The 27,519-nt window shown below is 44.0% G+C and overlaps 1 protein-coding gene across 1 annotated transcript; it reads right to left on the reverse strand.

Annotated features, from left to right (window-relative positions):
* Window positions 1-174: 174 nt before the first annotated feature.
* PHAX (phosphorylated adaptor for RNA export) lies at window positions 175-27,253 on the reverse strand. The gene is made up of 5 exons (XM_033181386.1): window positions 26,469-27,253; window positions 23,531-24,144; window positions 18,489-18,609; window positions 10,434-10,517; window positions 175-2,503 (listed from the first exon to the last, which is right to left on the reverse strand). The coding sequence occupies exons 1-5, from the start codon at window positions 26,706-26,708 to the stop codon at window positions 2,234-2,236; spliced, it is 1,329 nt and encodes a 442-aa protein (XP_033037277.1). The 5' UTR covers window positions 26,709-27,253; the 3' UTR covers window positions 175-2,233.
* Between the last annotated feature and the right edge of the window lie 266 nt (window positions 27,254-27,519).

A 27,519-nucleotide genomic window follows, 5' to 3' on the forward strand; every position in this document is an offset into this window, starting at 1 on the left:
AATATGTGGCATTTAAGTATTCAGAATCATCTTTCTTAATGTACTATTTCTAAAATCACCTCCCATAAATTGTCTCGAGTCAATATCCAGTTACCTTTTAAAAATATTTTTCTTGGTTATAGCAATTTTATGAAAAAACATTCAAGATTTAAAAATATAATCACTTGAAGCTCATTAAGGACTGCCAAAAATCTAATTTTATTTTTGCATTCTTTATAAATAAAAAGCAACCGATAACCATTTTCCTCTTAGATCCAACTTCAATGACCATATTCTCAGAACTACCAGAAGACTTCAAGTACACTGTCTGAAGGAAGTTTATAATTGCTGAATTTTACATTTTTGCTTAATAAACAAAACTTCTGCTTAATATATCAAGCATATTTTTGCTTAATATATTTTTGTAAACTACAGTTAACTCTTGGAATGTCTAAACTACCTTTATTTTCTTCATTAATGAGTAATTTAAAACTTCATGCACATGTAATATTTTATTATTATTATTATTGAGACAAAGTCTTGCTTTGTCGCCCAGGCTAGAGTGCAGTGGCATGATCTCGACTCACTGCAACCTCTGCCTCCTCGGTTCAAGCGATTTTCCTGCCTCAGCCTCCCAAGTAGCTGGGATTACAGGCATGCACCACCATGCCTGGCTAATTTTTTGTATTTTTAGTTGAGATGGGGTTTCACCTTGTTGGCCAGGCTGGTTTTGAACTCCTGACCTCAAATGATCCACCCATCTCAGCCTCCCAAAGTGCTGAGATTACAGGCATGAGCCACTGCGCCGGCATATGTAACATCTTAAATACCTAACTTCCTTAACATAAGGTAAAACAGTCTTAGGTAGGCTGCCACTGGGAATGTTTTTTTTTTCTTTTTCTTTTTTAAACTAGAGACAGGGTCTCATGATGTTGCCCAGGTTGGTCTCGAACTCCTGGGCTCAAGCAATCTTCCTCTCTTGGCCTACCAAAGTGTTGGGATTACAGGTGTGTGTCACCATGCCCAGCTTGAAAATTTTTTTAAAGTATCTAGTAATACACAGGAGTAGATCACATTTAGTATATAACCAAGTTAATTAAGAAGTCAAAAAACACATTAAATTTAAGAATAAGGCTGGGTGTGGTGGCTCACGCCTATAATCCCAGCACTTTGGGAGGCAGAGGTGGGCAGACCACTTGAGGCCAGGAGTTCGAGACCAGCCTGGACAACATGGCCAAACAGTCTTTACTAAAAATACAAAAATTAGCTGGGCGTGGTGGTGCACACCTGTGATCTCAGCTACTCAGGAAGCTGAGGCACATGATCACTTGAACTTGGGAAACGGCAGCTGCAATAAGCCGAGATCATGCCACTGCACTCTAGCCTGGGCGACAGACTGAGACTCTTAAAAATTTCTGACGTTTATTTACTTCTGGACAAACAAATGAGTGGGAAGAATCATCAGTATATACCTCTTAACTGTATCTTTTTTTTTTTTGAGACGGAGTCTCGCTCTGTCGCCCAGGCTGGAGTGCAGTGGTGCAATCTCAGTTCACTGCAACCTCTGCCTCCTGGGTTCAGGTGATTCTCCTGCCTCAGCCTCCCGAGTAGCTTAGATTATAGGCATGCATAACCACGCCTGGCTAGTTTTTGTATTTTTAGTAGAGACAAAGTTTCACCATGTTGGCCTGGCTGGTCTCAAACTCCTGACCGCAAGTGATCTGCCTGCCTCAGCCACCCAAAGTGCTGGGATTACAAGCGTGAGTCACCGTGCCTGGCCAAAGTTAGTTTTTATCCTTAAAATTGCCTGAGTTCTTACAACACAGAAAAAACAAATTTGAATGCATTTGTAACAGCTTAATAATTTATATGTCCCATTATGATTTTAGTGGAATGTTTTAAAGTCAAAGCATAATTCACTGCAAAGATAAACTTAAAAAAGCAAACTTTCGAACAGTATGTTATGACCTAGACAAAACTGATTATCAACTAGTAATACTCACACTTAGCACGTGCAACAGAATGAGAAATTAAATCCTGTGCTATATACTCTTAAGTATTGTCAGACATGAGATATCCTTAAATGTTCTATCAATTGCATTCCTTTCTGCACATACACTATTTTAAACAAGAAAACAATTGTCTTTCCTCCAGATTCTCATGTTTATCAGTGCAAAACGTTGCAATCTCAGTAAAAATGGTTTATTACATGTTATTTTAGAAAGGCTTAGTCCTCAAACTGTCAAAAATGTACTTAAAAAATGTCCAAATCATGAGAATGATCAACTTCAATGGCTTCCTCTGGATCCAACTTGGCTTCTCCATGTCCTTCCTGTGACTCATCAAGAGAGGCCAAGGCCTCATTTGTGTCACTTGCAAAAGTTTCTCGTGATGTATCATCATCCTCTTGAAAATTTAGACTTTTAATAGCTTGTTTCATCTTTTTTCCCAACACTTGTGTTCTCCTCTTCCTAGCAGCTTTTTTATTTTCGTATTCCTTTTGGTTTTCAATGTAGAAAATGTCCTGTAATAAAGGAACAACTTTAGTAAGCAAGAACTACCACGTATTAAAAGTTTATTCCATGCCTGTCCCTTTAAAATCATTATCTCCATTTCTTACAAAAAATAAGCAAATGTCATTAGGCTCCTTATCAAGATGGAGTTCAAGATATTAAGTAAGTACTCACTGCAAGTAAAGGTTGAACTGATTTAAACCCAGCCTAGTGCTAGGTTTAGGGCCCATGCTTATTCTACCATAACATATCATCTCTACAGTTAAAAATTTCCTAAATGAAGGCTGGGCATGGTGGCCCATGCCTGTAATCCCAGCACTTTGGGAGGCAGAGATGGGTGGTTCACTTGAGGTCAGGAGTTGCAGACCAGCCTGGCCAACATGGTGAAACCCTGTCTCTACTAAAAATATAAAAATTAGCTGGGTGTGGTAGCATACATCTGTAGTCCCAGCTACTAGGGAGGCTGAGGCAGGAGGATCATTTGAACCCAGGAGACAGAGGTTGCAGTGAGCCGAGATTGCGCCACTGCACTCCAGCCTGGGTGGCAGAGCAAGACTTCTGTCTCAAAAACAAATAAACAAACAAACAAATAAAAAAACCAAACCAAAACAACAAAGTTTTGGAGCATTCTGGATTTCTAGATTAGGGATCATCAAACTGTACTAAAACAGAGAAGGTTCAAAGGTTTAAAAAAGAAACTGGTGTTGGCAGGACACACTTCTGGGACCCTATTATCTTCTGGGCAGGGATTCCTAAAAGCTGCAGCCAAGCCAGTGCCTATTACATTCTTAAAGAATATAAATCCCAATGCCTTTTTGTTTATAAAAAGCACTATGGAAGATGGTGGGATAAAGGAGACTCGCTCCCAAAATTTGTGCTAGTTACAAGCAGCACACAGAATTAACAGAGGAAGGTGTAAAGATCTTTGAAATGAAGGGGTAAGGGAAAACTTCAGAATATGAGTGTTTTGATGAAGAGAAATAATAAAAGTATTTGCTACAGAGGAGGAACTGAGGATGGAGAAGGAGGGTACACATGTGAAAAAAGACAAAGGTAAACTCAGAAGATAATAAGGCTCGCTACCAGTTATCAAGTGAGTACTTTTATGTAACAGGCATTTTGCTAAGGACTTCACACACATTAACTCATTTCATCCTCACGAAAGCCTTATGAGGTAGTTATACTATCCTTGTTTTCAGATGTGGAAAATGAGGCACAAAATTACAGAGCTAACATGTGAAAGTATGAAGTCTGAACTCATATAAGATTTCTCTAATACTCTTTTTAAAAGTTTTTGATAGAGATGGGGCCTCGCTCTGTCACCCAAGCTGGAGTGCAGTGGTATAATTAAACCTCACTGCAGCCTCGAATTCCTGGACTAAAGCCATCATCCTGCCTCAGCATCCCAAGTAGCTGGTGATTTCTCCTACATTCTTGTTTTTTTTTTTTCTTCTTTTTTTTTGAGACAGAGTCTGGCTCTGTTGCCCAGGCTGGAGGGTAGCGGTGCCATCTCGGCTCACTGCAATCTCTGCTTCCAGGGTTCAAGCAATTCTCATGCCTCGGCCTCCCGAGTAGCTGGAATTACAGGCGTGAGCTACCACACCCAACTACATTTTGTATTTTTAGTAGAGATGGGGTTTCTCCATGTTGCCCAGGCTGGTCTCCAACTCCTGGCCTCAAGTGATCCACCTGCCTCGGCCTCCCAAAGTGCTGGGATTTACAGGGGTGAGCCACTGCACCCGGCCCAATATTCTTAAAATCTATGATACTGACTTCACAAAAGTGTGATGATTTGCAATTTTTTCCAAGAGTTCAATTACCTTTAATTCAAAGACTATGAAGAAGCCACAAGTAGAAGCATTTTCATTTTATATGGAAGCACATCCAAGCATCTCGCTAAGAATTCTAAGTAGTATAATGCTTGGTAACAACGAGTACATTTTATAAAGCTGTCCTTTTCTCTCCAAATATGGCAAGCTTTACTAAAAAGAAACTTTGGCCAGGTGCGGTAGCTCATGCTTGTAATCCTAGCACTTTAGGAGGCCGAGGTGGTCAGATCACTTGAGGTCAGGAGTTTGAGACTAGACTAGCCAATATGGTAAAACTCCATCTCTACTAAAAAAAACAAAAAACAAAAAAAAAAACAACAAAAATTAGGCTGGGCGTGCTGGCTCATGCCTGTAATCCCAGCACTTTGGGAGGTCGTGGCAGGTGGATCACGAGGTCCGGAGATCGAGACCATCCTGGCCAACATGGTGAAACCCCATCTCTACTAAAATACAAAAAATCAGCTGGGCGAGGTGGTGTGCGCCTGTAATCCCAGCTACTAGGGAGGCTGAGGCAGGGGAATCGTTTGAATCTGGGAGGCAGAGGTTGCAGTTAGCCAAGATCGCACCACTGCACTCCAGCCTGGGCAACAGAGCTAGGAGACTCCATCTCAAAAATTAAAAGAAAAAACAATAAACAAAATAAAAAGAAACTTTATTCCCATGCGTTATGAATTTAATAGAACAAAGTGGGTTCTATTATGTTCCCAAAATGTTGTTGCAATACGTTAGTATCTTTTTTTTTTTTCAGATGGAGTCTTGCTCTGTCGCCCAGGCTAGAGTGCAGTGGCACGATCTCGGCTCACTGCAAGCTCCACCTCCTGGGTTCACGCCATTCTCCTGCCTCAACCTCCTGAGTAGCTGGGACTACAGGCGCCCGCCACTATGACCAGCTAACTTTTTGTATTTTTAGTAGAGACGGGGTTTCACTATGTTAGCCCGGATGGTCTCGATCTCCTGACCTCGTGATCTGCCCGCCTCAGCCTCCCAAAGTGCTGGGATTATAGGCGTGAGCCATCATGCCTGGCAATTGTTGTTAATATCTTTATCACAAAGGCAGGCAGGTAATTTGAGGGAAAATTTCCCCCCTCCCATCCATATCTATATATACTTAACTCTCCAAGTTAAGGAATCTAACTCTAGTGTTTTAGCTGAGCTTTTTTTTTTTTTTTGAACAAAGCAAATAAAGTTTTTTTTTTTTTTTTTTTTTTTTGAGGTGGAGTCTCGCTCTGTCGCCCAGGCTGGAGTGCAGTGGCCAGATCTCAGCTCACTGCAAGCTCCGCCTCCCGGGTTTACGCCAGTCTCCTGCCTCAGCCTCCCCAGTAGCTGGGACTACAGGCGCCCGCCATCTCGCCCGGCTAGTTTTTTTTGTATTTTTAGTAGAGACGGGGTTTCACCGTGTTAGCCAGGATGGTCTCGATCTCCTGACCTCGTGATCCGCCCGTCTCGGCCTCCCAAAGTGCTGGGATTACAGGCTTGAGCCACCGCACCCAGCCCAAAGCAAATAAAGTTTTAACTATTGCTTTTTTCCTTCAGAAAACTTTGTATTTTTTAAAACAAAACTTAATTGTGAGGTCATGTACCCAAATGGAATTTTAAAACAGGAAAACAAATCCATTCAGTCAAGTTCTGGCTTCTAAGTTCTACATACAGTGACTGTTAGCAACAAAGCAATGAAAAGAATAATTATAACCATCATTTGGGTAGCATCTGAAATAAATTATCTATAATAAAATTGTATTGGTCAGGCATGGTGGCTTACACCTGTAATCCCAGGCCTTTGGGAGGCCCAGGCAGGAGGACTGCTTAAGGCCAGGTGTTTGAGACTAGACTGATCAAAATAGGAGGACTCTGTCTCTACAAAACATTTAAAAAATAAGCCGAGAGTGATGGCATGTGCCTATAGTACCAGCTACTTGGGAGGGTGAGGCAAGAGGGTCACTTGAGCCCTAGAGTTTGAGGCTACAGTGAGCTATGATAGTGCCACTGGACTCCTGTGTGAGTGACAGCAGAAGACCTAACTCTTCAAAACAAAACTGCCGGGTACAGTGGCTCACACCTGTAATCCCAGCACTTTGAGAGGCCAAGGCATGAACATCATTTGAGCCCCAGAGTTCAAGACCACCCTGAGCAACATGGCATGAGACCTGGGTGACAGAGTGAAACAGTCTCTTTTTAAAAAGAATTTTTTGACCAGGCGAGGTGGCTCACGCCTGTAATCCCAGCACTTTGGGAGGCCGAGGAGAGTGGATCACCTGAAGTCAGGAATTTGGGAAAAGCCTGGCCAACATGGTGAAACCCCGTCTCTACTAAAAATACAAAAATTAGCCGGGTGTGCTGATATGCCTGTAATCCCAGCTACTCGAGAGGCTGAGGTGACAGAACTGCTTGAACCTGGGAGGCGGGGGACACAGTGCGCCAAGATCGCGCCACTCCACTTCATTCAGCCTGGGGACAGAGTGAGACTCCGTCTCAAAAAAGCAACCAAAAAAAAAAAAAAAAAAAGAATGTCCTTGTAAGTCAACATGTCCCTATTATTAGATATTCCAAATGTTTCTATTGTTTTTCTTTATTATAATGCAAAGTTTCTGGCAGTTTAACGTAAAAACTTTCTAGCATTAAAATCCTTTCCCTCAATGAGCTGGAATTACTGAATTACAAAGACATAATACAGTGAAAGTAACTCCAACATGGGTTTGGAGTCAGAGTGGTCTGTGTGATCTCAGGCATATAATTTTGATTATTCTTCATTTGCATAACAAAGTAACACCCACAGTGATACAATGTGGTGAAGATTAAGTTACATAATATTAATCTCTGGTCCAGTGGGAGGAAATCAATAAATGTTACAGTATTTCTTCTCTCCTGCCTGAGAATATTATTTGTCCAAGGTTTAGTTACTTAGAAAGTATCTTTTAAGTACATACTTTTGTCAAGAATTATTTTGGGTGAGGGGAGAGAACATTAGAGTATAATATTTGCTACTACTCAACAGTTGTGTTCCTAAGGAAACTCATATTATCACAAATCATGTTACTGAAACAGTTGTTACAATGAAATGAAAAAAGTAGTTACTATACTAGAGATTTTAGATTTGCAGTAACAGTAACATTTCCTATAGGAATGTCAACATAGTCGACTCTTAAAGTGACTGTTAAGTGAACAGCCAGAAAACTTAAGGAAAAAGAACACTGAGCAGATGCAAAATACCATTACCTGGACCAGCTCAAGGTAAGTGGCTTTATCTGTCATTATTAGCATTACAGTCAGTATAGTTCAAAGACACATTCTTATTAACCTTTATCACCATTGTTATCATCAGGAAAACACAGAGCTACTCAAATACAACAGCTGCGTTAGATGTGCACCACCTCTTTCCTATGCAAGAGGTTAGTTCTCAATCTTTAGTATTTGAATAAATGCTAAGTACAAATCATGTTCTCTGATTAACGTATTAAAAGACGTCCATAAAAGACATTCCCAATAACACAAAAATGACTTAAAATACTAAAGAGTCTCCAGGCGTGGTGGCTCATGCCCATAATCCCAGCACTTTGGGAGGCCGAAGCAGGTGGATCACGAGGTCAGGAGATAGAGACCATCCTGGCTAACATGGTGAAACCCCGTTTCTACTAAAAATAAAAAAATTGGCCGGGAGCGGTGGCGGGCACCTGTAGTCCCAGCTACACAGGAGGCTGAGGCAGGAGAATGGTGTGAACCCAGGAGGCAGAGCTTGCAGTGAGCCGAGGTCGTGCAACTGCACTCCAGCCTCGGCGACAGAGCGAAACTCTGTCTTGGGGGAAAAAAAACAAAACAAAAAACTAAAGAGTCTACACCTTCCAGTTTATAATACTGGAGACAGAAGGAGACAATCACCAGAATATAATAAGGTAACCAAATATTCTGTAAGATAACCACCTGTAACTCTTCTTCCTTTTTTTTTTTTTTTAAAAGACAGAGTCTCGCTCTGTCACCCAGGTTGGAGTGCAGTGGTGTGATCTCGGCTCACTGCAACCTCCACCTCCCAGGTTCAAGCGATTCTCCTGCGTTAGCCTCCCGAGTAGTAGGGACTACAGGTGTCCGCCACCATGCCTGGTTAATTTTTGTATTTTGAGTAGAGTCAGGGTTTTACCATGTTGGCCAGGCTTGTTTGGAACTCCTGAACTCAAGTGATCTGCCCACCTCGGCCTCCCAAAGTGCTGGAATTACAAACATGAGCCACCGTGCCTGACACCTCACCATCTTTAACTCTTTAAAAGGTCTAAATCATGAAGGAAAATGTAGGGTTAAAAAGAATAAAGAAGGGCCAGGCGAGGTGGCTAACACCTGTAATTCCAGCACTTTGGGAGGCCAAGGTGGGAGGACTGCTTGAGCCCAGGAGTTGAAGACCAGCCTGGCCAACATGGTGAAACTCCATCTCTACAAAAAATACAAAAATTAGCTGGCCATAGTGGTGCGTGCCTGTGGTCCCAGCTAATTGGGAAGCTGAGGGTCACCTAAGACCAGGGAGGTCAAGACTGTAGTGAGCTGTGATGATGCACTTCAGCTCGGGCAACAGAGTAAGACTTTGTCTCAAAAAAAAAAAAAAAAAAAATTAAAATAATTAAAAATATATAATAAAGGAAGAGATTTAACAAATGGAATATGGAAATCTAGACTGTACCTGCTTAGGAGGAAAGTATGTAAAATATATTCTTGGGACAAATTAGAAAATTGGAATAAGGCCTAGATATGGAATACTATGAAATTGTTTGTATTTCTCTTAGGAGTGAAAATGGGTCTTGTGGCTATGTAGGGTATTGTCATTACTGGGACATACTACTTTTTTTTTTTTTGGTATTTTTTTTTTTGGGGGGGGGAGATGGCACCAAGCTGAAGTGCTAACTGTACACTCACTCCAGACTCACTGCCTGCCCTTATGCTTGTTCAAATAATTAGAACCAAGCATTTGATGCTTGTTATTTATTTCCACATGGAACAGAGAAAGACTGTATAGGCCAGGCGTGGTGGCTCATGCCTATAATCCCAACACCATGGGAGGCTGAGGTGGGTGGATCACTAGAGCCCAGAGTTCCAGACCAGCCTGGGCAACATCTCTACAAAAAAATACAAAAATTAGCTGGGTGTGGTGACGCATGCCTGTACTCCCAGTTACTCTGGAGGCTGAGGTGGGAGGACCACTTGAGCCCAGGAGGCAGAGGTTGCGCAGTGAACAGAAATTGTGCCACTGCACTCCAGCCTGGGCAACAGCTAGATTCTTAGACCCTGTCTGGAAGGAAGGAAGGAAGGAAGGAAGGAAGGAAGGAGGGAGGGAAGGAGGGAGGGAAGGAGGGAGGGAAGGAGGGAAAGCAGGAAGGAAGGAAGGAAGGAAGGAAGGAAGGAAGAAAGGAAAGAAAGGAAGGAAAGAAAGGAAAGAAAGGAAAGAAAGGGAAAGGAAGGAAGGAAGGAGGGAAGGAGGGAGGGAGGGAGGGAAGGAGGAAAGGAAGGAAGGAAGGAAGGAAGGAAGGAAGGAAGAAAGAGTATAGGTAAAGTAAGAACGGTTCATGCCTGTAATTGCAGCACTTTGGGAGATTGGGGCAGGAGGATTACTTGAGCTGAGATATACAAGACCAGCCTGGGCAACATACTGAGACCCTGTATCTACAAAAAATAAAAAGCTGGCTGGGTGCAGTGGCTCATGCCTGTAATCCCAGCACTTTGGGAGGCCGAGATGGGCAGATTGCTTGAGGTCAGGAGTTTGAGACCAGCCTGGCCAACATGGTGAAACTCCATCTCTACTAAAAATACAAAAATCAGCCAGGCATAGTGGCATGTGCTTGTAATCCCAGCTACCTGGGAGGCTGAGGCACGAGAATCACTTGAACCCGGAAGGCAGAGGTTGCAGGGAGCTAACATCATGCCACTGCACTCCGGCCTGGGCGACAGAGTGAGACTCCACCTCAAAAATAAATAAATAAAAAAAATAAAAGGCACAAATGTTCCTTAGAATAAGACAGTAACAAAATCAGTCCACTGAAGGCACAGCAGGTAATGGATGTTCATAGAAAATGAAGCTAGAGGGTGAGTCACAAGTCAAATGATGATGGAGCTTAAGAGGAAAGGACATGATTATTACCTTAATTTGTTCCTCGCTGATACTAGGAGTGTTTTTCAAGAGATTCAGAAAAACTCCACCTGGTGTTCTTCTTCGACTACCATTCTACAAAAAGGAACAGAAAAGTTAAACTGCATATACTCTTCCCATAAATGGTCAAGGTATCTTTTAACAGAGACACAATTAAGGGGATAGAAGGAATACCAGATCTGAAGTCCAGTCCTGATTCTGACTCTTATGAAATAGATAACACCAGTAAATTACCGAAATATGAGTTTCAGTTTCTTCATCTATAAAACGAAGGCCAAAGGTCTTTGGTCTTTTTTAACTCTGAAATTCTGTGATTTAAAAAATCTATATGGTAACAAAGAGAAATAGGCCACTCAACTCAAATGACCTAACAAATGACTGGATTTTCTGTTTTTATCTGCCACCTGCTTAAGTCAGTGAATTTTTTTTTTTTTTTTTGAGACGGAGTTTCACACTTTTGCTCAGGCTAGAGTGAAGTGGTGTGATCTTGGCTCACTGTAGCCTCTGCCTCTCCCATGGGGTTCAAGTGATTCTCCTGCCTCAGCCTCCTGAGTAGCTGGGATTATAGGTACTCATGACTACGCCTGGCGAATTTTTGTATTTTTAGTAGAAACAGAAATTGCCATGTTGGCCAGCCTGGTCTCAAACTCCTGGCCTCAGGTGATCTGCCCGCCTTGGCCTCCCAAAGTGCTAGCATTACAGCTGCGAGCCACCGCACCCACCATGAATATTCTATTAGATGTTAAAACACATCATAAACCCTACATAATTAAAACTGTATGGTACCAAAATAAATCTAGAATGATCAGTGAAGCAAAACAGAAAATCCAGGAAAAAAAGCCAAATATATATTGGTATTTAGTCTATGACATAGATAATATCTTAAATTGGAGAAGATAAACGTATTATTTATTTTATAGTATGGAAGCTGAAACAAGGCAGAGTGTTGCCTTGTTCGACCTCAGTTAAGCATGTGCATGTTGGACAACTCAAATTTTTTTAGAAACTGCATGTCTGTGAACGACTGTGAAACCACCACTAGTATTAATTTTGAGGTTAACAACTTTTTACCAAGTAGGCAAATTTGAAAATATAAAATCTACAAATAATGAAGATCAACTGAGCATGTATGTGTATATACACACAATCATATAAATTATGACATAACCATTCACTGGAATGCTAGCAACTGCAAAAAAGAATGGAGGGGCTCTCTTTACATACTTGATAAGATTTCTAAGATACATTAAGTTAAAAAAGCAAGGTATAGAGTAGTGTGTACAGTATATGACCACCTGTGTAAAAAAAAAGTGTGTTGGGGCCACGCGGAGTGGCTCACGCCTGTCATCCCAGCACTTTGGGAGGCCAAGGTGGGCAGATTATGAGGTCAGGAGTTTGAGACCAGCCTGACTATCATGGTGAAACCCCTTCTCTACTAAAAATATAAAAATTAGCTGGGCATGGTGGCGTGTGCCTGTAATCCCAGCTACTTAGAAGGCTGAGGCAGGAGAATTGCTTGAACCCGGGAGGCAGAGGTTGCAGTGAGCCGAGATCGCACCACTGCACTCCAGCCTGGGTGACAGAGCGAGACTCCATCTCAAAAAAATAATAATGTGTGTTGGGGAGGAGTCTGAGTGGCTCGAGGATACGTGTGGTCAGGTAGCCTCTCACTACATACCTTTTACTCTTCTGATTTTTTACTGTGATAATAAACACATGACAAAAATTTTTACTGTCTTCACAATTTTTTTTTTTTTTTTTGAGACGGAGTCTCGCTCTGTCGCCCGGACTGGAGTGCAGCAGCCAGATCTCAGCTCACTGCAAGCTCCGCCTCCCGGGTTCCCGCCATTCTCCCGCCTCAGCCTCCCGGGTAGCTGGGACTACAGGCGCCCGCCACCTCGCCGGCTAGTTTTTGTATTTTTAGTAGAGACGAGGTTTCACCGTGTTAGCCAGGATGGTCTCGATCTCCTGACCTCGTGATCCGCCCGTCTCGGCCTCCCAAAGTGCTGGGATTACAGGCTTGAGCCACCGCGCCCGGCCTGTCTTCACAATTTTTAAGTGTACAGTTCAGCAGTAAAGTATATTTACACTGTTATAAAACGATCTCCAAAACTGTTTCATCTTGCAAATCTGAAACTCTGTACACATCAATTTTCCTTAGCCTCCCCCCTTTAGCCCTTGATACTCTTTCTTATGTTTTATCATGTGAACTGGCTGCCTATTCAAACAACTGAATTTTTAAAAATAAGGAAACAGGTACATACACACATGTGGCCGGGTGCGGTGGCTCATGGGTTGGGTGAGGCCAAGACGGGTGGATCACTTGAGGTCAGGAGTTTGAGACCAGCCTGGCCAAAATGGTGAAACCCTGTTTCTACTAAAAATACAAAATTAGCTGGGCATGGTAGGATATGCCTGTAATCCCAGCTACTAAGAAGGCTGAGGCAGAACTGCTTGAACCTGGGAGGCAGAGGTTGCAGTGAGCTGAGATGGCACCACTGCACTCCACCCTGGGTGACAGAGCAAGACTCTGTCTAAAAAAAAACAAAAACCAAAAAACTCACACACATATTTTTGCAGGAGTTTGAGACCAACCTGTGCAACATGGTAAAACCTCATCTCTACAAAAAATACAAAAATTAGCTGGGCATGGTGGCTCAAGCCTATAGTCCCAGCTACTTGGAAGGCTGAGGTGGGAGGACTGCTTGAGTCAGGGAGGTTGAGGCTGCAGTGACCTGATTGTGCCACTGCACTCCAGCGTGGACGACAGAGTGAGACCCTGTATCAAAAAGAAAAAAAAAAAGAAAGAAAAAAGAAAAAAACCACCCATAATCCCACTACCCATAGGTAATCACTGTAACATTTTGACACATAATCTTTTCACTTTTATTTGACATAGTCTCACTCCGTCGCCCAGGCTGAAGTGAAGTGGTATGATCATACCTCACTGCAGCTTGACCTCCTGGGCTGAAGGGATCCTCCCACCTCCTTAGCCTCCCGAGTAGCTGGGACGACAAGCACATGCCACAACATCCAGCTAATTTTTGCATTTTTTTTGTAGAGATTAAGTTTCACCATGTCACCCAGGCTGGTCTCAGAATTATAGGTGTGAGCCACCACACTTTGACATCTTTTTACTTTTTTGTATGCCACATATATTTGTAACCCAACCCCAAATGGGATTCTGTTATATAAATTGGTTTGTTTATTTATTTATTTATTTATTTATTTATTTATTTATTTTTTGAGACGGAGTCTGGCTCTATCGCCCAGGCTGGAGTGCGGTGGCCGGATCTCAGCTCACTGCAAGCTCCGCCTCCCGGGTTTACGCCATTCTCCTGCCTCCGCCTCCCAAGTAGCTGGGACTACAGGCGCCCGCCTCGTCGCCCGGCTAGTTTTTTGTATTCTTTAGTAGAGACGGGGTTTCACCGTATTAGCCAGGGTGGTCTCGATCTCCTGACCTTGTGATCCGCCCGTCTCGGCCTCCCAAAGTGCTGGGATTACAGGCTTGAGCCACCGCGCCCGGCCTATTTATTTATTTATTTATTTATTTATTTTTGAGACAGAGTTATGTTCTTGTTGCCCGGGCTAGAGTGCAGTGGCACATTTCTGCTCACTGCAACCTCTACCTCCCTGGTTCAAGCGATTCTCCTGCCTCAGCCTCCCGAGCAGCTGGAATTACAGGCACATGCCACCACATCAGGCTAATTTTGTATTTTTAGTAGAGATGGGGTTTCACCATGTTGGCCAGGCTCGTCTCGAACTCCTGACCTCAGGTGATATGCCCGTCTCAGCCTCCCAAAGCGAGTGAGCCACTGCGCCTGGCCAATTGGCTTGTAATCTGTGTCTTTTCATTTAACAATCCATTATACACACCCTTCTATGTTCATGTTAAATAGACTTTTGAGACTTTGGAGCCAATGTGAATTTTTGGACATTGCTCTTTAAACTGGCTAAAAACCTTGGAGTCATCCTTGACTCTTCCTTTTCTTACATCCTGTATCTAATCCACTAGGAAATTCTGTTGGCTGTATCTTCTACATATACTCAGAATCTGACCACTTTTCCTTCACCCCAGTGCTACCATGCTGGTCAGACCCACCTGGAATGGCATTTCCTGCTTCTACTCTTATCCCTCAAAACAGCAGCTGAAAGGAAATGCATTTCTTTTTCTTTTTTTTTGAGACTGAGTTTCACTCTTGTTGCCCAGGCTGGGGTGCAACGGCATGATCTCGGTTCATGACAACCTCCACCTCCTGGGTTTAAACGATTCTCCTGCCTCAGCCTCGTGAGTAGCTGTGTTACAGGAATACACCACCATGCCCAGCTAATTTTTGTGTATTTTTAATAGAGATGGGGTTTCTCTATGTTGGTCAGGCTGGTCTCGAACTCCCAACCTCAAGTGATCCGCCCGCCTCGGCCTCCCAAAGTGTTGGGATTACAGGCGTGAGCCACCACGCCTGGCCTAGGAAATGCATTTCTTATCTGTTCAAAACCCTCTATGGGCTATCTCATTTAAAGTCAAAGGCAAATTCCTTAAGATGGCAAACAAGTTCCCACTGGACCTGGCCCTATTACCTCTAACTTTATATCCTAACTCACTCTCTCATGCACTCTGCTCCTGCCACACTGGCCCCTTGTTCAGACTGGAACTAGGTAGAGATTAGGGTGGAAAGAGCAGCCTTGCCAAGTTCAGGGTAAGAGCCTGTCTTTAAAATTTTGTCCATTATGGATTTTTTGCATTAATTTTGATTTTTGAAATTGGTACATTCAAATATTATTTATTTTGATTACTGAGTTTTTAAGGCACTCTCAAATTTTGCACCTAAAGCAAGTAAACTGCTCACTTCACCCCAGTTCTGGCCTTGCTAGGCACCCTTCACTTCTACAATGGGTGTTACTTCTACTTGGTCTATTCTTCCTGCAGTAGTCATTGCTTCACCTCAAGTCTTCGTTCAAATGGCGCATTCTTAATAACATCTACCCAGACCACTCTAGTTTAACTGCAATGTCCCCCTCTCCACTACTCCCTATAGCTCCATCTGATTTCTTTCTTTTCCCATAGGATATATCACTTTTTATTTTTCTTGAGACAGGGTCTCGCTCTGTCACCCAAGCTGGAGTGCAGTGGTATGATTACGGTTCACTGCAGCCTTGACCTCCCAAGTTCAAGTGATCTTCTCACCTCAGCCTCCTGGATAGCTGGGACTAAACACATGTGCTACCAAGCCCAGCTAATATACATATATGTTCTTGTTTTTTTTTTTTTTTTTTGTAGAAACAGGATTTCACCGTGTTGCCCAGGCTGGTCTCGAACTCCTGTACTCAAGCCATCTACCCTCCTCGGCCTCCCAAAGTGCTGGGATTACAGGTGTGTCCAGTCAATGTATCACTTTTTAACATACTTGAAGTTATACTTATTGTTTATAGACTGTCTTCCTGTCCCCCAACCACACCATAAGCTCCTTCCTCTACAACAGTGCCTGGCATGTAGAAAGCACTAAATTCAAGGACAGAATGTATCCAAAGAAGTAAATTTGGGTGCCAGACATAGTGGCTCACACCTGTAATCCTAGCACTTTGGGAGACCGAGGCTGGCAGATTGCTTGAGCTCACAAGTTCAAAACCAGCCTGGGCAACATGATGAAACTCCGTCTCTATTAAAAACACGAAAAAATTAGGCAAGCGCAGTGGCATGCACCTGCAATCCCAGCTACTCAGAGGCTGAGGTGGGGAATGGCTTGAGCCTGGGAGGGGGAGGTTACCGTGAGCTAAGATCGCACCACTGTACTCCAGCTTGGGCAACAGAGCCAGACTGTGTCTCAAAAAATAAAATAAAGTAAATTTGAACTTGCATCTTCCCAATATTCAGTAAATCTGCATTAGCTCATTGGAATATAAAGTTTTATTACTACAGTACTAAAATATTGATGAAATCTGTAACCGTGTTCAACTGAATGAAAATCGAAGTACTTTTAACAATGACACAAATAGGGATGGCAGTGCATTCGTGATTATTATAATTTGTTTTGTTGCTAACTTCTGTTTTGACTCCTGTAATTTATGTTCATAGGCTATTTCCTTAGCCAATGCTATCAATCTTAACTGGGTTTTCTTTCTCCCCATGTTCAAAGCACAATCTTGATCTACTCCCTTGTGACGTCATTATACTATTCGGACTTAACTCGTAACAAAAAGCAAGGAAGTCATTCAAACCTTCACCCTCACCCTGTGGTGAAAGCTGAATTAAATGAGATGTGCCAAACCCTTCTGTAACTGCCAGTGCTCGTGATCTGGCCTAGGCAGAGCAGCTCTTTCTGTCGTTCTGAAACAGTTAAGTGCTTCTCAAACTTTCCCCCCATTATTGCTCTACCATCCCAGGACCCTTTTTACACTTCCCCCAACTTTCATGCCTACACCCAGGAAATTTTAATACACACAAAAATACTGTGTACCTATTTGTGCTTTACTGTGTATCTATCTGTGCTTATATAACAAAAGTGTTGGCCGGGCGCAGTGGCTCAACCCTGTAATCCCAGCACTTTGGGAGGCTGAGGCGGGTGGATTGCCTGAGCTCAGGAGTTCTCAATCAGCCTAGGCAACATGGTGAAAGCCTGCCTCTATTAAAATACAAAAATTAGCAAGGCATGGTGGTGGATGCCTGTAGTCCCAGCTACTCGGGAGGCTGAGGCAGGGGAATTGCTTGAACCCAGAGGCAGAGGTTACAGTGAGCTGAGATCGCACCACTGCACTCCAGCCTGGTTGACAGAGTGAGAGTCCGTCTCAAAAAACAAACAAAAAAAGTCATTTTTTTGCCCTCTTTTTCAAGAACGCATGAATTAAGTGAACCAAAAAGAACACTTCTGTTTACCATTGCTAAAGTGCTGGACACCGTGGTCAGCAGTTTACGTGCATCATCTCCCCTCCTCCTTACAAAGTAGGACTAATCTCCATTTTACAGCTGAGGAGACTGAGGCTCCAGGGAGTCAAACAACTTAGCCAAATTTCAATTAATATGCTGAAAATCTAGAAGTAAAAAAGGGTACCCAAACTCTAAAACCCATATTCTCAATATCTGAGCTCCTAGGCTCCCCTAGACTCTATTGTCTTAAAATTTCAACCCCTTGGCTGGGTGCAGTGGCTCACGCCTGTAATCCCAGCACTTTGGGAGGCCGAGGTGGGTGGATTGCCTGAGGTCAGGAGTTTCAGACCAGCCTGGCCAACATGGTGAAACCCCGTCTCTACTAAAAATACAAATATTATCTGGGTGTGGTGGTACACGCCTGTGATCTCAGCTACTTGGGAGGTTGAGGCAGGGGAATCGCTTGAACCTGGGAGGTGGAGGTTGCAGTGAGCCAAGACTGAACCACTGCACTCCAGTCTGGGTGACACAGCAAGACTCCTTCTCGAAAAAGAAAAAAAAAAAAAAAATTAATTAATTAAAAAAATTCAACCTCTACCTTTAACGAATCATGTAAGAAATGTTTTGGTGACTATACAGTAACAGGCTATAATTTATCTGTTTTCTTTTGTCAGGAAAGTATAATTGCAAAAACAACTGTATTATTATTATTTTTTTTTCCAGACGGAATTTCACTTCTGTTCCCTAGGCTTGAGTGCAAGGGTGCAATCTCAGCTCACCGCAACCTCTGGCCTCCCGGATTCAAGTGATTCTCCTGCCTCAGCCTCCTGAGTAGCTGGCAGTATAGGCATACACCACCATGCTTGGCTAATTTTGTATTTTTAGTAGAGACAGGGTTTCTCCACGTTGGTCAGGCTGGTCTCGGAACTCCTAAACTCAGGTGATTGGCCCACCTCAACCTCCCAAAGTGCTGGGATTACAGGCGTGAGCCACTGTGCCCAGCCACTGATTTTTTTTTTTAACCCAGTCTTCACTGTTGATAATAGTTTCAAAACCTCAAACATACTGTAAGAATGCAGGATAAATCAGAGATCCAAGAAAGACCAAGTTAAATTTGTAATCAAAAACAAAAACAAAACCACAGGATAAACAATACAAAAACAAAAACAGTTAAGCAGTCTTACCATTATAAAGAGACCACCATTTTGTTCAACTTCAGCAGTTTCCATCAGAAGTTCAATTGCCTTTTTGTTCCCAATAATTCTCACTACTCGAGCTATCAGGTCTTTCTTTGGTTCCTGTAACCTGATGAGAAACAAATAAGTAAAATTAACCTCTTTGTTTGTTGTACAAAGTTGAAGAAACCTACCTGAGTCTCCAGCTTAGTCCCCAGCTAGAATAAAATCTGATTCCAGCAACACCTGGTTTCCTAAATCTTCAATATTTAATCTTGGAATCACCGACATGTAAACATTCCTAATCTTTGGTCACAGGAGATGGTAACCTCAAGTTTCCATCTAAACTCTTGTATTTGGCTTCTTTATTTGCCTTACTGTATTGCAGTATATTTCAAAATGCACATACAGCACCACGAATGCAGGCCCGAATGCAAAAGAAGATAAAGCCAGTCCACTATTGTCAAAATAAATGACAGACATATATGCTTTCAATTATTATGCCTAAAAGCTAAGGCTCTCTAACTCCAGAGATGGCTGGAGCTTTAAAATGGGATAGGACCTTTCCCTCATAGATTCCCTGCCTCAGAAAAGAAAATAGAAATAGTTAATATTTACTGATGGCTCATTATTATTACAGTAAGCATAATCCTAAGAACCTTACATGCACTATGCCAGTTGATTCTCTCAAGAATGTCCAAGATACCGGCCTGGCACGGTGGCTCATGCCTGTAATCCCAGCACTTTGGGAGGCCGAGGTGGGCAGATATCTGAGGTCAGGAGTTCGAGACCAGCCTGACCAACATGGAGTAACCCTGTCTCTACTAAAAATACAAAAAAAAGTAGCCAGGCCTGGTGGCGCATGCCTGTAATCCCAGCTACTCGGGAGGCTGAGGCAGAATTGCCTGAACCCGGGAGGTGGAGGTTGCGGTGAGCTGAGATCACGCCATTGCACTCCAGCCTGGGGAACAAGAGCAAAACTTCCTTTCGAAAAAAAAAAAAAAAAGAATGTACATTTTCATTTTGTCATTGAGATATTAGAAACATAGGTAGCCTAAGTAATTCTTCCAGTGTCAAAGCTCACACTCTCTTTTTTTTTTTTTTTTTTTTGAGACGGAGTCTCGCTCTGTCGCCCAGGCTGGAGTGCAGTGGCCGGATCTCAGCTCACTGCAAGCTCCGCCTCCCGGGTTTACGCCATTCTCTCGCCTCAGCCTCCCGAGTAGCTGGGACTACAGGCGCCTGCCATCTCGCCCGGCTAATTTTTTGTATTTTTTTTTTTTTTTTTTTTTTTTTAGTAGAGACGGGGTTTCACCGTGTTAGCCAGGATGGTCTCGATCTCCTGACCTCGTGATCCGCCCGTCTCGGCCTCCCAAAGTGCTGGGATTACAGGCTTGAGCCACCGCGCCCGGCCAAAGCTCACACTCTCAACAGATCAAGAATTCAGCTGGGTGCCATGGCTCATGCCTGTAATCCCAGCACTTTGGGAGGCTGAGGTGGGAGGATCACCTGAGGTCGGGAGTTTGAGACCAGCCTAACGTGGAGAAACCCTGTCTCTACAAAAAATACAAAATTAGCTGGGTGCGGTGGCACATGCCTGTAATCCCAGCTACTCGGGAGGCTGAGGCAGGAGAACTGCTTGAACCCTGAGGCAGAGGTTGCAGTGAGCTGAGATCGCATCACTGCACTCCAGCCCGGGCAACAAGAGCGAAACTCTGTCTCCAAAAAAAAAAAAAAAGAATTCAGACCTGGCATCCTTTGTTTCTTCTCAACGGGAGGCAGTGTATTTTTGTGGAAAGAGAGACAGACTAGGAACACGAGGATCAGGGTTTAGTTCCAGGTCTAATATTAATCTGTAAAATGAAGGTTTTGGTTTACAACATCTCTTAAGTTTCTTTCCAGCACTCAAATTCCAAACTTCCCCAGTATTTTAAAAATCAAGTACTGGTGTTCAGATAGGTTTGCCTGGAAAGTAAATACTTGTTTTCCTACCAGTTGCATTACTCCTGAACCATACTTGTTTTCAAATTTGTGACACTGTTCATTAGTGATTTAGAGCTAATGAAAATGTTAATTCAAAATCTGAACTTGGTAAAAATAGATGAATTGTAAATTTACCATACACCAAGCAATTCTACTTCTGGACATTTACCCAAAAGAAATGAAAATATGGCCAGGCGAGGTGGCTCACGCCTGTAATCCCTACACTTCGGGAGGCTGAAGAGGGTGGATCATCTGAGGTTAGAATTTTGAGACCAGCCTGGTCAACATGGTGAAACCCTGTCTCTACTAAAAATACAAAAAAAAAAAAAAAAATTAGCTGGGCGTGGTGGCGCACGCCTCTAATCCCAGCTACTAGGGAGGCTGAGGCAGGAGAATTGGTTGAACCCAAGAGGTGGAGGCTGCAGTGAGCTGAGATCGTGCCACTGCACTCCAACCTGGGCGACAGAGTGAGACTCCATCTAAAACAAAACAAAACAAAACAAAGATATGAAAATATATGTTTAAAGATCTGGATGTGAAGGTTCATAACAGCACTATTCATAATAGCCAAAAAGTAGAATAATCAATATGAATATATGCATATATACACACAATAAAAATGTATTGACTCCTGCTACACCATGGATCAATCTCAAAAACATAACACTGGCCAGTCGCAGTGGCTCACGCCTCTAATCCCACTACTTTGGGAGGCCGAGGTGGGCGGATGACCTGAGGTCTGCAGTTCGAGACCAGCCTGGCCAACATGTCAAAACCCTGTCTCTTCTAAGAAATATAAAAATTAGCTGGGTGTTGTAGCACATGCCTGTAATCCCAGCTACTCATGAGGCTGAGGCATGAGAATTGCTTGAACCCGGGAGGCGGAGGTTGCAGTGAGCTGAGATCGTGACACTGCACTCCAGCCTGGGCAACAGAGTGACACTCTGTCTCAAACAAACAAACCACACACACACACACACACACACAAAACAAAAAAACAAAAACATAACATTAGGTGACAGAAGCAAAGCATGAGATTACATACTACATGACACTATTTATATGAAATATACAGAAAAGGTAAATTTATACAGATAGAAAGTAGATTAGCAGTTACCTGGGATGAGAACAGGGATTAACTGTAAATTGGCATGGGGACATAAGGGTTCTTACTGGGTGACGGAAATGTTTCAGAGGTGATGGTTATACAACTTGGTATGTTTCCTAAAAAAATTAACACTAGAAATGGATGAATATCATTATCTGTAAAATATACCTCAAAGTTAAGAAAAAAGTGACAAATTCTTGAAAACACTAAACAAACAAACAAAAACAACCCATGATTTAAAAAGATATGCTTTATTTAAAAAGCTCTATGGCACTAAATGCAACGAGTTGTTTAACAGTTCATAAAAGTCTGCAAAATTATTCTATCAGGCTTGTCCAAATTTAAGAAAATACAGCTGGTGTGCAGCTCATGCCTGTAATCCCAGCACTCTGGGAGGCCAAGGCAGGCAAATCACTTGAAGCCAGGAGTTCGAGACCAGCCTGGCCAACACAGTGAAACCCCATCTCTACTAAAAATACAAAAAACAGAAACAAAACAAAAAAAATATATTTGAATGTGGTGGCAAATGCCTATAATCCAGGTTACTCAGGTGGCTGAGACATGAGAATTGCTTGAACTCGGGAGGGGAGGTTGCAGTGAGCCAAGATAACACCACTGCACTCCAGCCTGGGTGACAGAACAAGACTGTCTAAAAAAACAAATTGAAAAATACAATACAATACAATACAAAATACAATACAAAAATACAATAAAATACAATACAAAAAAAAAACTGAAAAATACAATACAAATGTATTCATATAACCAAATTACCCCAGTTTCTTAAACAAAAAGCCTCAAAAAGAGTCAGGCACAGTGGCTCACACCTATAATCCCAGCAATTTGGAAAGTTGAGGCAGGATTGCTTGAGCCCAGGAGTTCAGCTTCAGTGAGCTATGACTGTGCTACTGCACTCCAGTTGAGTGACCAGAGCAAGATGGTCTCTTAAAAAACAAAAACAAAAAAATCTGCGGACAGCGCAGTGGCTCATGCATATAATCCCAGCACTTTGGGAGGCCAATGTGGGAGGACTGCTTGCACCCAGGAGTTTGACACCAGCCTGGGCAACATAGTGAAACTCCTAATTTTTTTTTTTTGAGATGGAGTCTAGCTCTGTTGCCTAGCCTGGAGTGCAGTGGCACAATCTCAGCTCACTGCAACCTCTGCCTCCCAGGTTCAAGCGATTCTCCTGCCTCAGCCTCCCGAGTAGCTGGGATTATAGGTGTCCACTACCATGCCCAGCTAATTTTTGTATTTTTAGTGGAGACGGGGTTTCACTGTTTTGGCCAGGCTGGTCTCAAACTCCTGACCTCATGATCCGCCCACCTTGGCCTCCCAAAGTGCTGGGATTACAAGGGTGAGCCACTGTGCGTGGCCTAAGTCTGTAGTCCCAGCTACTTAGGAAGCTGAGGTGGAAGAATCCCTTCAGCCCAAGAGTTCTAGGCTCCAGTGAGGTGTGATTGTAGCACTGCACTCCAGCCTGGGCAACAGAGTGAGATCCTCTCCCCTCCAAAAAATATAAACTAGGCCAGCTCTTGGCTCACGCCTGTAATCCCAGCACTTTGAGAGGCGAACGCAGGTGGATCCCTTGAGCTCTGGAGTTCGAGAGTAGCTTGGACAACATGGTAAGACCCTGTCTCTACTAAAAATACAAAGAATAGCTGGGCGTGGGGGTGCGTGCCTGTGGTCCCAGCTATTCAGGAGGCTGAGGTGGGAGAATCCCTTGAGCCAGGAGGCAGAGGCTGCAGTGAGCAACTAACTGCACTCCAGCCTGGGTGACAGAGCAAGATCCTGTCTCAAAAAAAAAAAAAAAAAACAAAAAGAAAAAAGAAAAAGGAAAAAAAAAAAAAATCCCCCCCCCCCCAAAAAAGGGGAACATATCATTAAAGTATTTGGCATTTATTTTATTTCCTGTAAATAGAAGCCATCTGGTCAAGTACTTATTTGTAATTCAAATGCTCACCTGAATGAAATTTCATCAGCCACTTTCTCTTGAGAATCTTCCTCTGTGATCTCATATCGACCTTTATAGTTCATTTCTGGTCTGTTCCCCAGCCTGTCTTTGACAGGTCGTTTCCTTTTGAGATGACCTTGCCCATTTTCCTCTTCCTTTGATCCCATTTTTTTGCCACCGTGCATATATTCATCTAGTTCCTTGTCTAGATCTTTTGTATGCTCTTGAGATTCCCTCCTAAGTTTCTTAGCAAGCAAATAATTGTAGGTCTCGGACTGTCTGCTTCTGTCAATAGTGCCCTCCATTCCCAAGATACCAAGTTCAGTGGCCACTGCATCTTGATTCTGTTCCTGCAGCACAGCACCCCATATGTTGTTAATCCTCTTTCCTCCAGCAACAGGTGGTTTCTGACTGCTCTGGCCAAACGCAAAAGGCTCTGGTTTGGGAGGAGGGTTAAAACATTTCTGTCGTTTGCGTTTCCAAAGACAGCTATCATCATCTGAATCAGAAAAACTCTCTTCACTTGAATCCACACTTTCAACAGCTCGATAATGTGATACTGGCACACATGTCGTTGCCGTGTTCTGGAAGGCCCTCGTAGCACTGTCGCCACCTAGCACTTTCTGCAAGTGAAAAGAAACACAATCCATTTCACAAAACACATAAACTCCACCCACCTAATTTTAAAAAATTTAGAGATTCAACTGCACCATTCCAAAAGGAACTGATCTTCAAAGACAAGTCTGAGACCAATCAAATCCCTACTTTTCTAAGTTCCACATGGAATTCACCAATTTAAAAGCCACAAATTCTTATCTTTACAACTAATGCAGCACTTTGTTCTAAGATCTCCTTTTACTATATTACCAAAGATCTTGTCACCCTTAAAAGATTTCAAACTTTTCAGTTATTGTCAGAATGTGTTAAAATGACATACATAACAGTTACTTTTTTTTTTGAGACAAAGTTTTGTTCTGTGGCCCAGGCTGGAGTGCAGTGGAGCAATCGTGGCTCACCGCAGCCTCAACCTCCCAGGTTCAAGCAATCCTCCTACCTCAGCCTCCTGAGGGACTGGGACTACAGGCAACCCTCACCATAACCGGCTAATTTTTTTTTTTTGCATTTTTTGTAGAGATGGGGTTTTGCCATATTGCCTAGGCTGGGCATGTTTTTTTTTTTTTTTAGAGGGAGTCTCGCACTGTTACCCAGGCTGGAGTGCAGTGGTGCGATCTTGGCTCACTGCAAGCTTTGTCTCCCGGGTTCACGCCATTCTCCTGCCTCAGCCTCCCGAGCAGCTGGGACTACAGGCGCCTGCCACCACGCCCAGCTAATTTGTTTGTATTTTTAGTAGAGATGGGATTTCACTGTGTTAGCCAGGATGGTTTCAATCTCCTGACCTCGTGATCCACCTGCCTCGGCCTCCCAAAGTGCTGGGATTACAGGTGTGAGCCACTGCACCCGGCCTGGGCATATTTTTAAAACCCCACAGTCCACGGCATTCAGTTTATTTACCAAGTCATGGGTCAATTTATGTAAAAACAACCTGAGATTGAAAAACAAAATATCTTGGTACTAATTTCCTAAACATTTATATGCAAAAGCAAGTATTTGTATTTGTTAAAACTCCTACTACGCTGGAAATGCAAGTTAGGACGATCTATCTCCCACTATCTTCAAATAATCATCAGAGATAACACTTTTCTGGCATTACCGCGCACTGCATGCTCCACAGAATCCTTGCAATAACCCTATCAGTGGTACATCATGCCAATTCCATAGATGGAGACAAAAAGCAGTGAGGCTAAATAAACCTGCTGTAGGTCACACATCGGTGGCCCCAGGATCTGAACACAGGCAATCTGGTACCAAAGCCCTCTCAAAGAGGTTGCTATCTACTAAGGCAGTCAAGACAAATTACCGTTTAGAAAGTAGAGAAGCTGGGACCCGCGCGGTGGCTCGCGCCTCTAATCACAGCACTTTGGGAGGCCGAGGCAGGTGGATCACTTGAGGTCAGGAGTTCAAGACCAGCCTGGCCAACATGGAAAAACCTCGTCTCTAATAAAAATACAAAAACTAGGCCCGGCGCGGTGGCTCACCCCTGTAATTCCAGCACTTTAGGAGCCCAAGGCGGGTGGATCACTTGAGGCAGGAGTTCGAGACCAGCCTGGCCAACATGGTGAAACTCCGTGTCTACCAAAAATACAAAAAATCGCCGAGCGTGGCCGCGGGCCCCTGTAATCCCAGCTACTCCGGAGGCTGAGGCAGGAGAATCGCTTGAACCCGGGAGGCGGAGGTTGCAGTGAGCCAAGATCGCGCCACTGCACTCCAACCTGGGTGACAGAGTGGGACTCGGTCTCAAAACAACAAACAAAACCAGAGAAGCTAGCACAAAAACCTAGTGCCTAAAGCTAGGTTCGGTGGAAACATGGAAAACCAGCTTTTTAAGTGAGCGATAAACTTCATTCCTGGGCCTCAGTCTCCCGCTCAGGGAGAAAAGGAGCACCAGAGGCTGTTTCAGGCCGATGTCCCCAGATGCTATATATCTGGCAAAATCTGCCCCTTAATGGTCACCTAGCGGCTCTGGAGTGGGGAAGCCCTAAGTTTAGAAAAAAAGAAAGAGCGGTAGGAGGAAGTGAGACCGCCACCAAGCCAGCCTCCAAGAGGCGCCAGGGCTCGCGCGCCCGGCCTCGCAGGGAGCCGCCGGGTCGGGGCTCGCACGCCCAGCCGCTGCCGCCGCCTCTGCCCCTCGCTGCCGGCCCCTGCAGCCCCGGCTCCGTGAGCCCGCCCGGGGGACGCCTGCTCGCCCCTTCTGCCGCCACTGACCCAGCAGCCCGGTCCGGCCCGGGCTCCTAGCTTCTACCCCTCACCCTCACCGCTGCCTGCGCGCTTCCCGCGGCCCAGGCTCGGCGCGCCCAGCCACGATAACTCACCCTCCTTTCACACTCACCGGCAATTGCAGCGTCCTGTCGCTGGGTGCGACCGTCATGTCGGAATCCGAGTCGGAAAGCTGCCCATCTTCCATGTCGCCGACCTCCAACGCCATCTTCCTGCGGTGCGATGAGCTGCGCGGCTGAGGGTCAGGAGAGCACTTCCGGCAGCGCGGCCGGAAGGCCCCGCAGCGCGCCTGTTTGGGCGCCCCCGCACGGAGACCAGCTTGTTGCAGCGGCCTGAGGCGTAGCCATTGCATTTGAACTACCCCGGTAAAATGAATCCCTTATTCCCCCAACACTTTTCTTTCAAACTTTATTTTCGTGCAAACAAAAATATGTCACGAATCGCGGTCGTCTGGGATTCCCCCTTGGCCGTACTTCCTTCGCCTGTATGCTCTGGACAAGCCTCCCCGCTTCCATTTTTGCTTCTCCACTATCCACTCTACATATTGCTTCCAGGGAAGACTTTCAAGCGGTATAGCCCGCCCTCTGTAGCCACTCCCTATCCACAGATCTCGAACCTGCGGATGGAAAGGACGCACTGTGCACCACCACATAATATAAGGGGCTTGAGCATGGCCTATGTTGGTATCTGTGGGGGTCCTGAAAACAATGACCTGTGAAACCGAGGGACGATTGTACCTTAGCTGGAATCTTCCAAGTGCACCCCTCCCCAAAACAAGGACTGAGTTCTCAGCATGGTGTTTGAAATGTTTGTTTTTCGGTGTCATAAAGAAATAGCACTTGAACATTAATTTATTGAGTAAGGCCATTTTTACTTTCTGCAGAAACGGTACATCCACCAGCAGTTTTGCCAGGAGAGTACACTGAACAAAGGAGACAGGGTCATTTATAAGCTGAGGCGTTTACCTTACTGCTGTGGCTGGTTTTTATTGGCTGGAACAGGACCTCACATTTTGTATTCCTCGAGATTGGCTAGCAACTTGGAACTTTTTTTTTTTTTTTTTTTTGAGACGGAGTCTTGCTCTGTCTCCCGGGCTGGAGTGCAGTGGCCGGATCTCAGCTCACTGCAAGCTCCGCCTCCCGGGTTTTACGCCATTCTCCTGC

Source organism: Trachypithecus francoisi, unplaced genomic scaffold, assembly GCF_009764315.1.
Source record: "Trachypithecus francoisi isolate TF-2019V2 unplaced genomic scaffold, Tfra_2.0 Lachesis_group2, whole genome shotgun sequence".
Classification (NCBI taxonomy): domain Eukaryota; kingdom Metazoa; phylum Chordata; class Mammalia; order Primates; family Cercopithecidae; genus Trachypithecus; species Trachypithecus francoisi.

Bases quoted from the DNA above. Each gene is read 5' to 3' on its own strand.
- PHAX (XM_033181386.1), bottom strand. From the start codon at position 26,708: ATGCAATGGCTACGCCTCAGGCCGCTGCAACAAGCTGGTCTCCGTGCG. The intron at 18,610-23,530 runs GTGAGCATTTGA...GTTTCTCATCAG, and splicing joins GCTGATGAAATTTCATTCAG to GTTACAGGAACCAAAGAAAG. The intron at 10,518-18,488 runs GTAAGACTGCTT...TCCTTTTTGTAG, and splicing joins ATGGTGGTCTCTTTATAATG to AATGGTAGTCGAAGAAGAAC.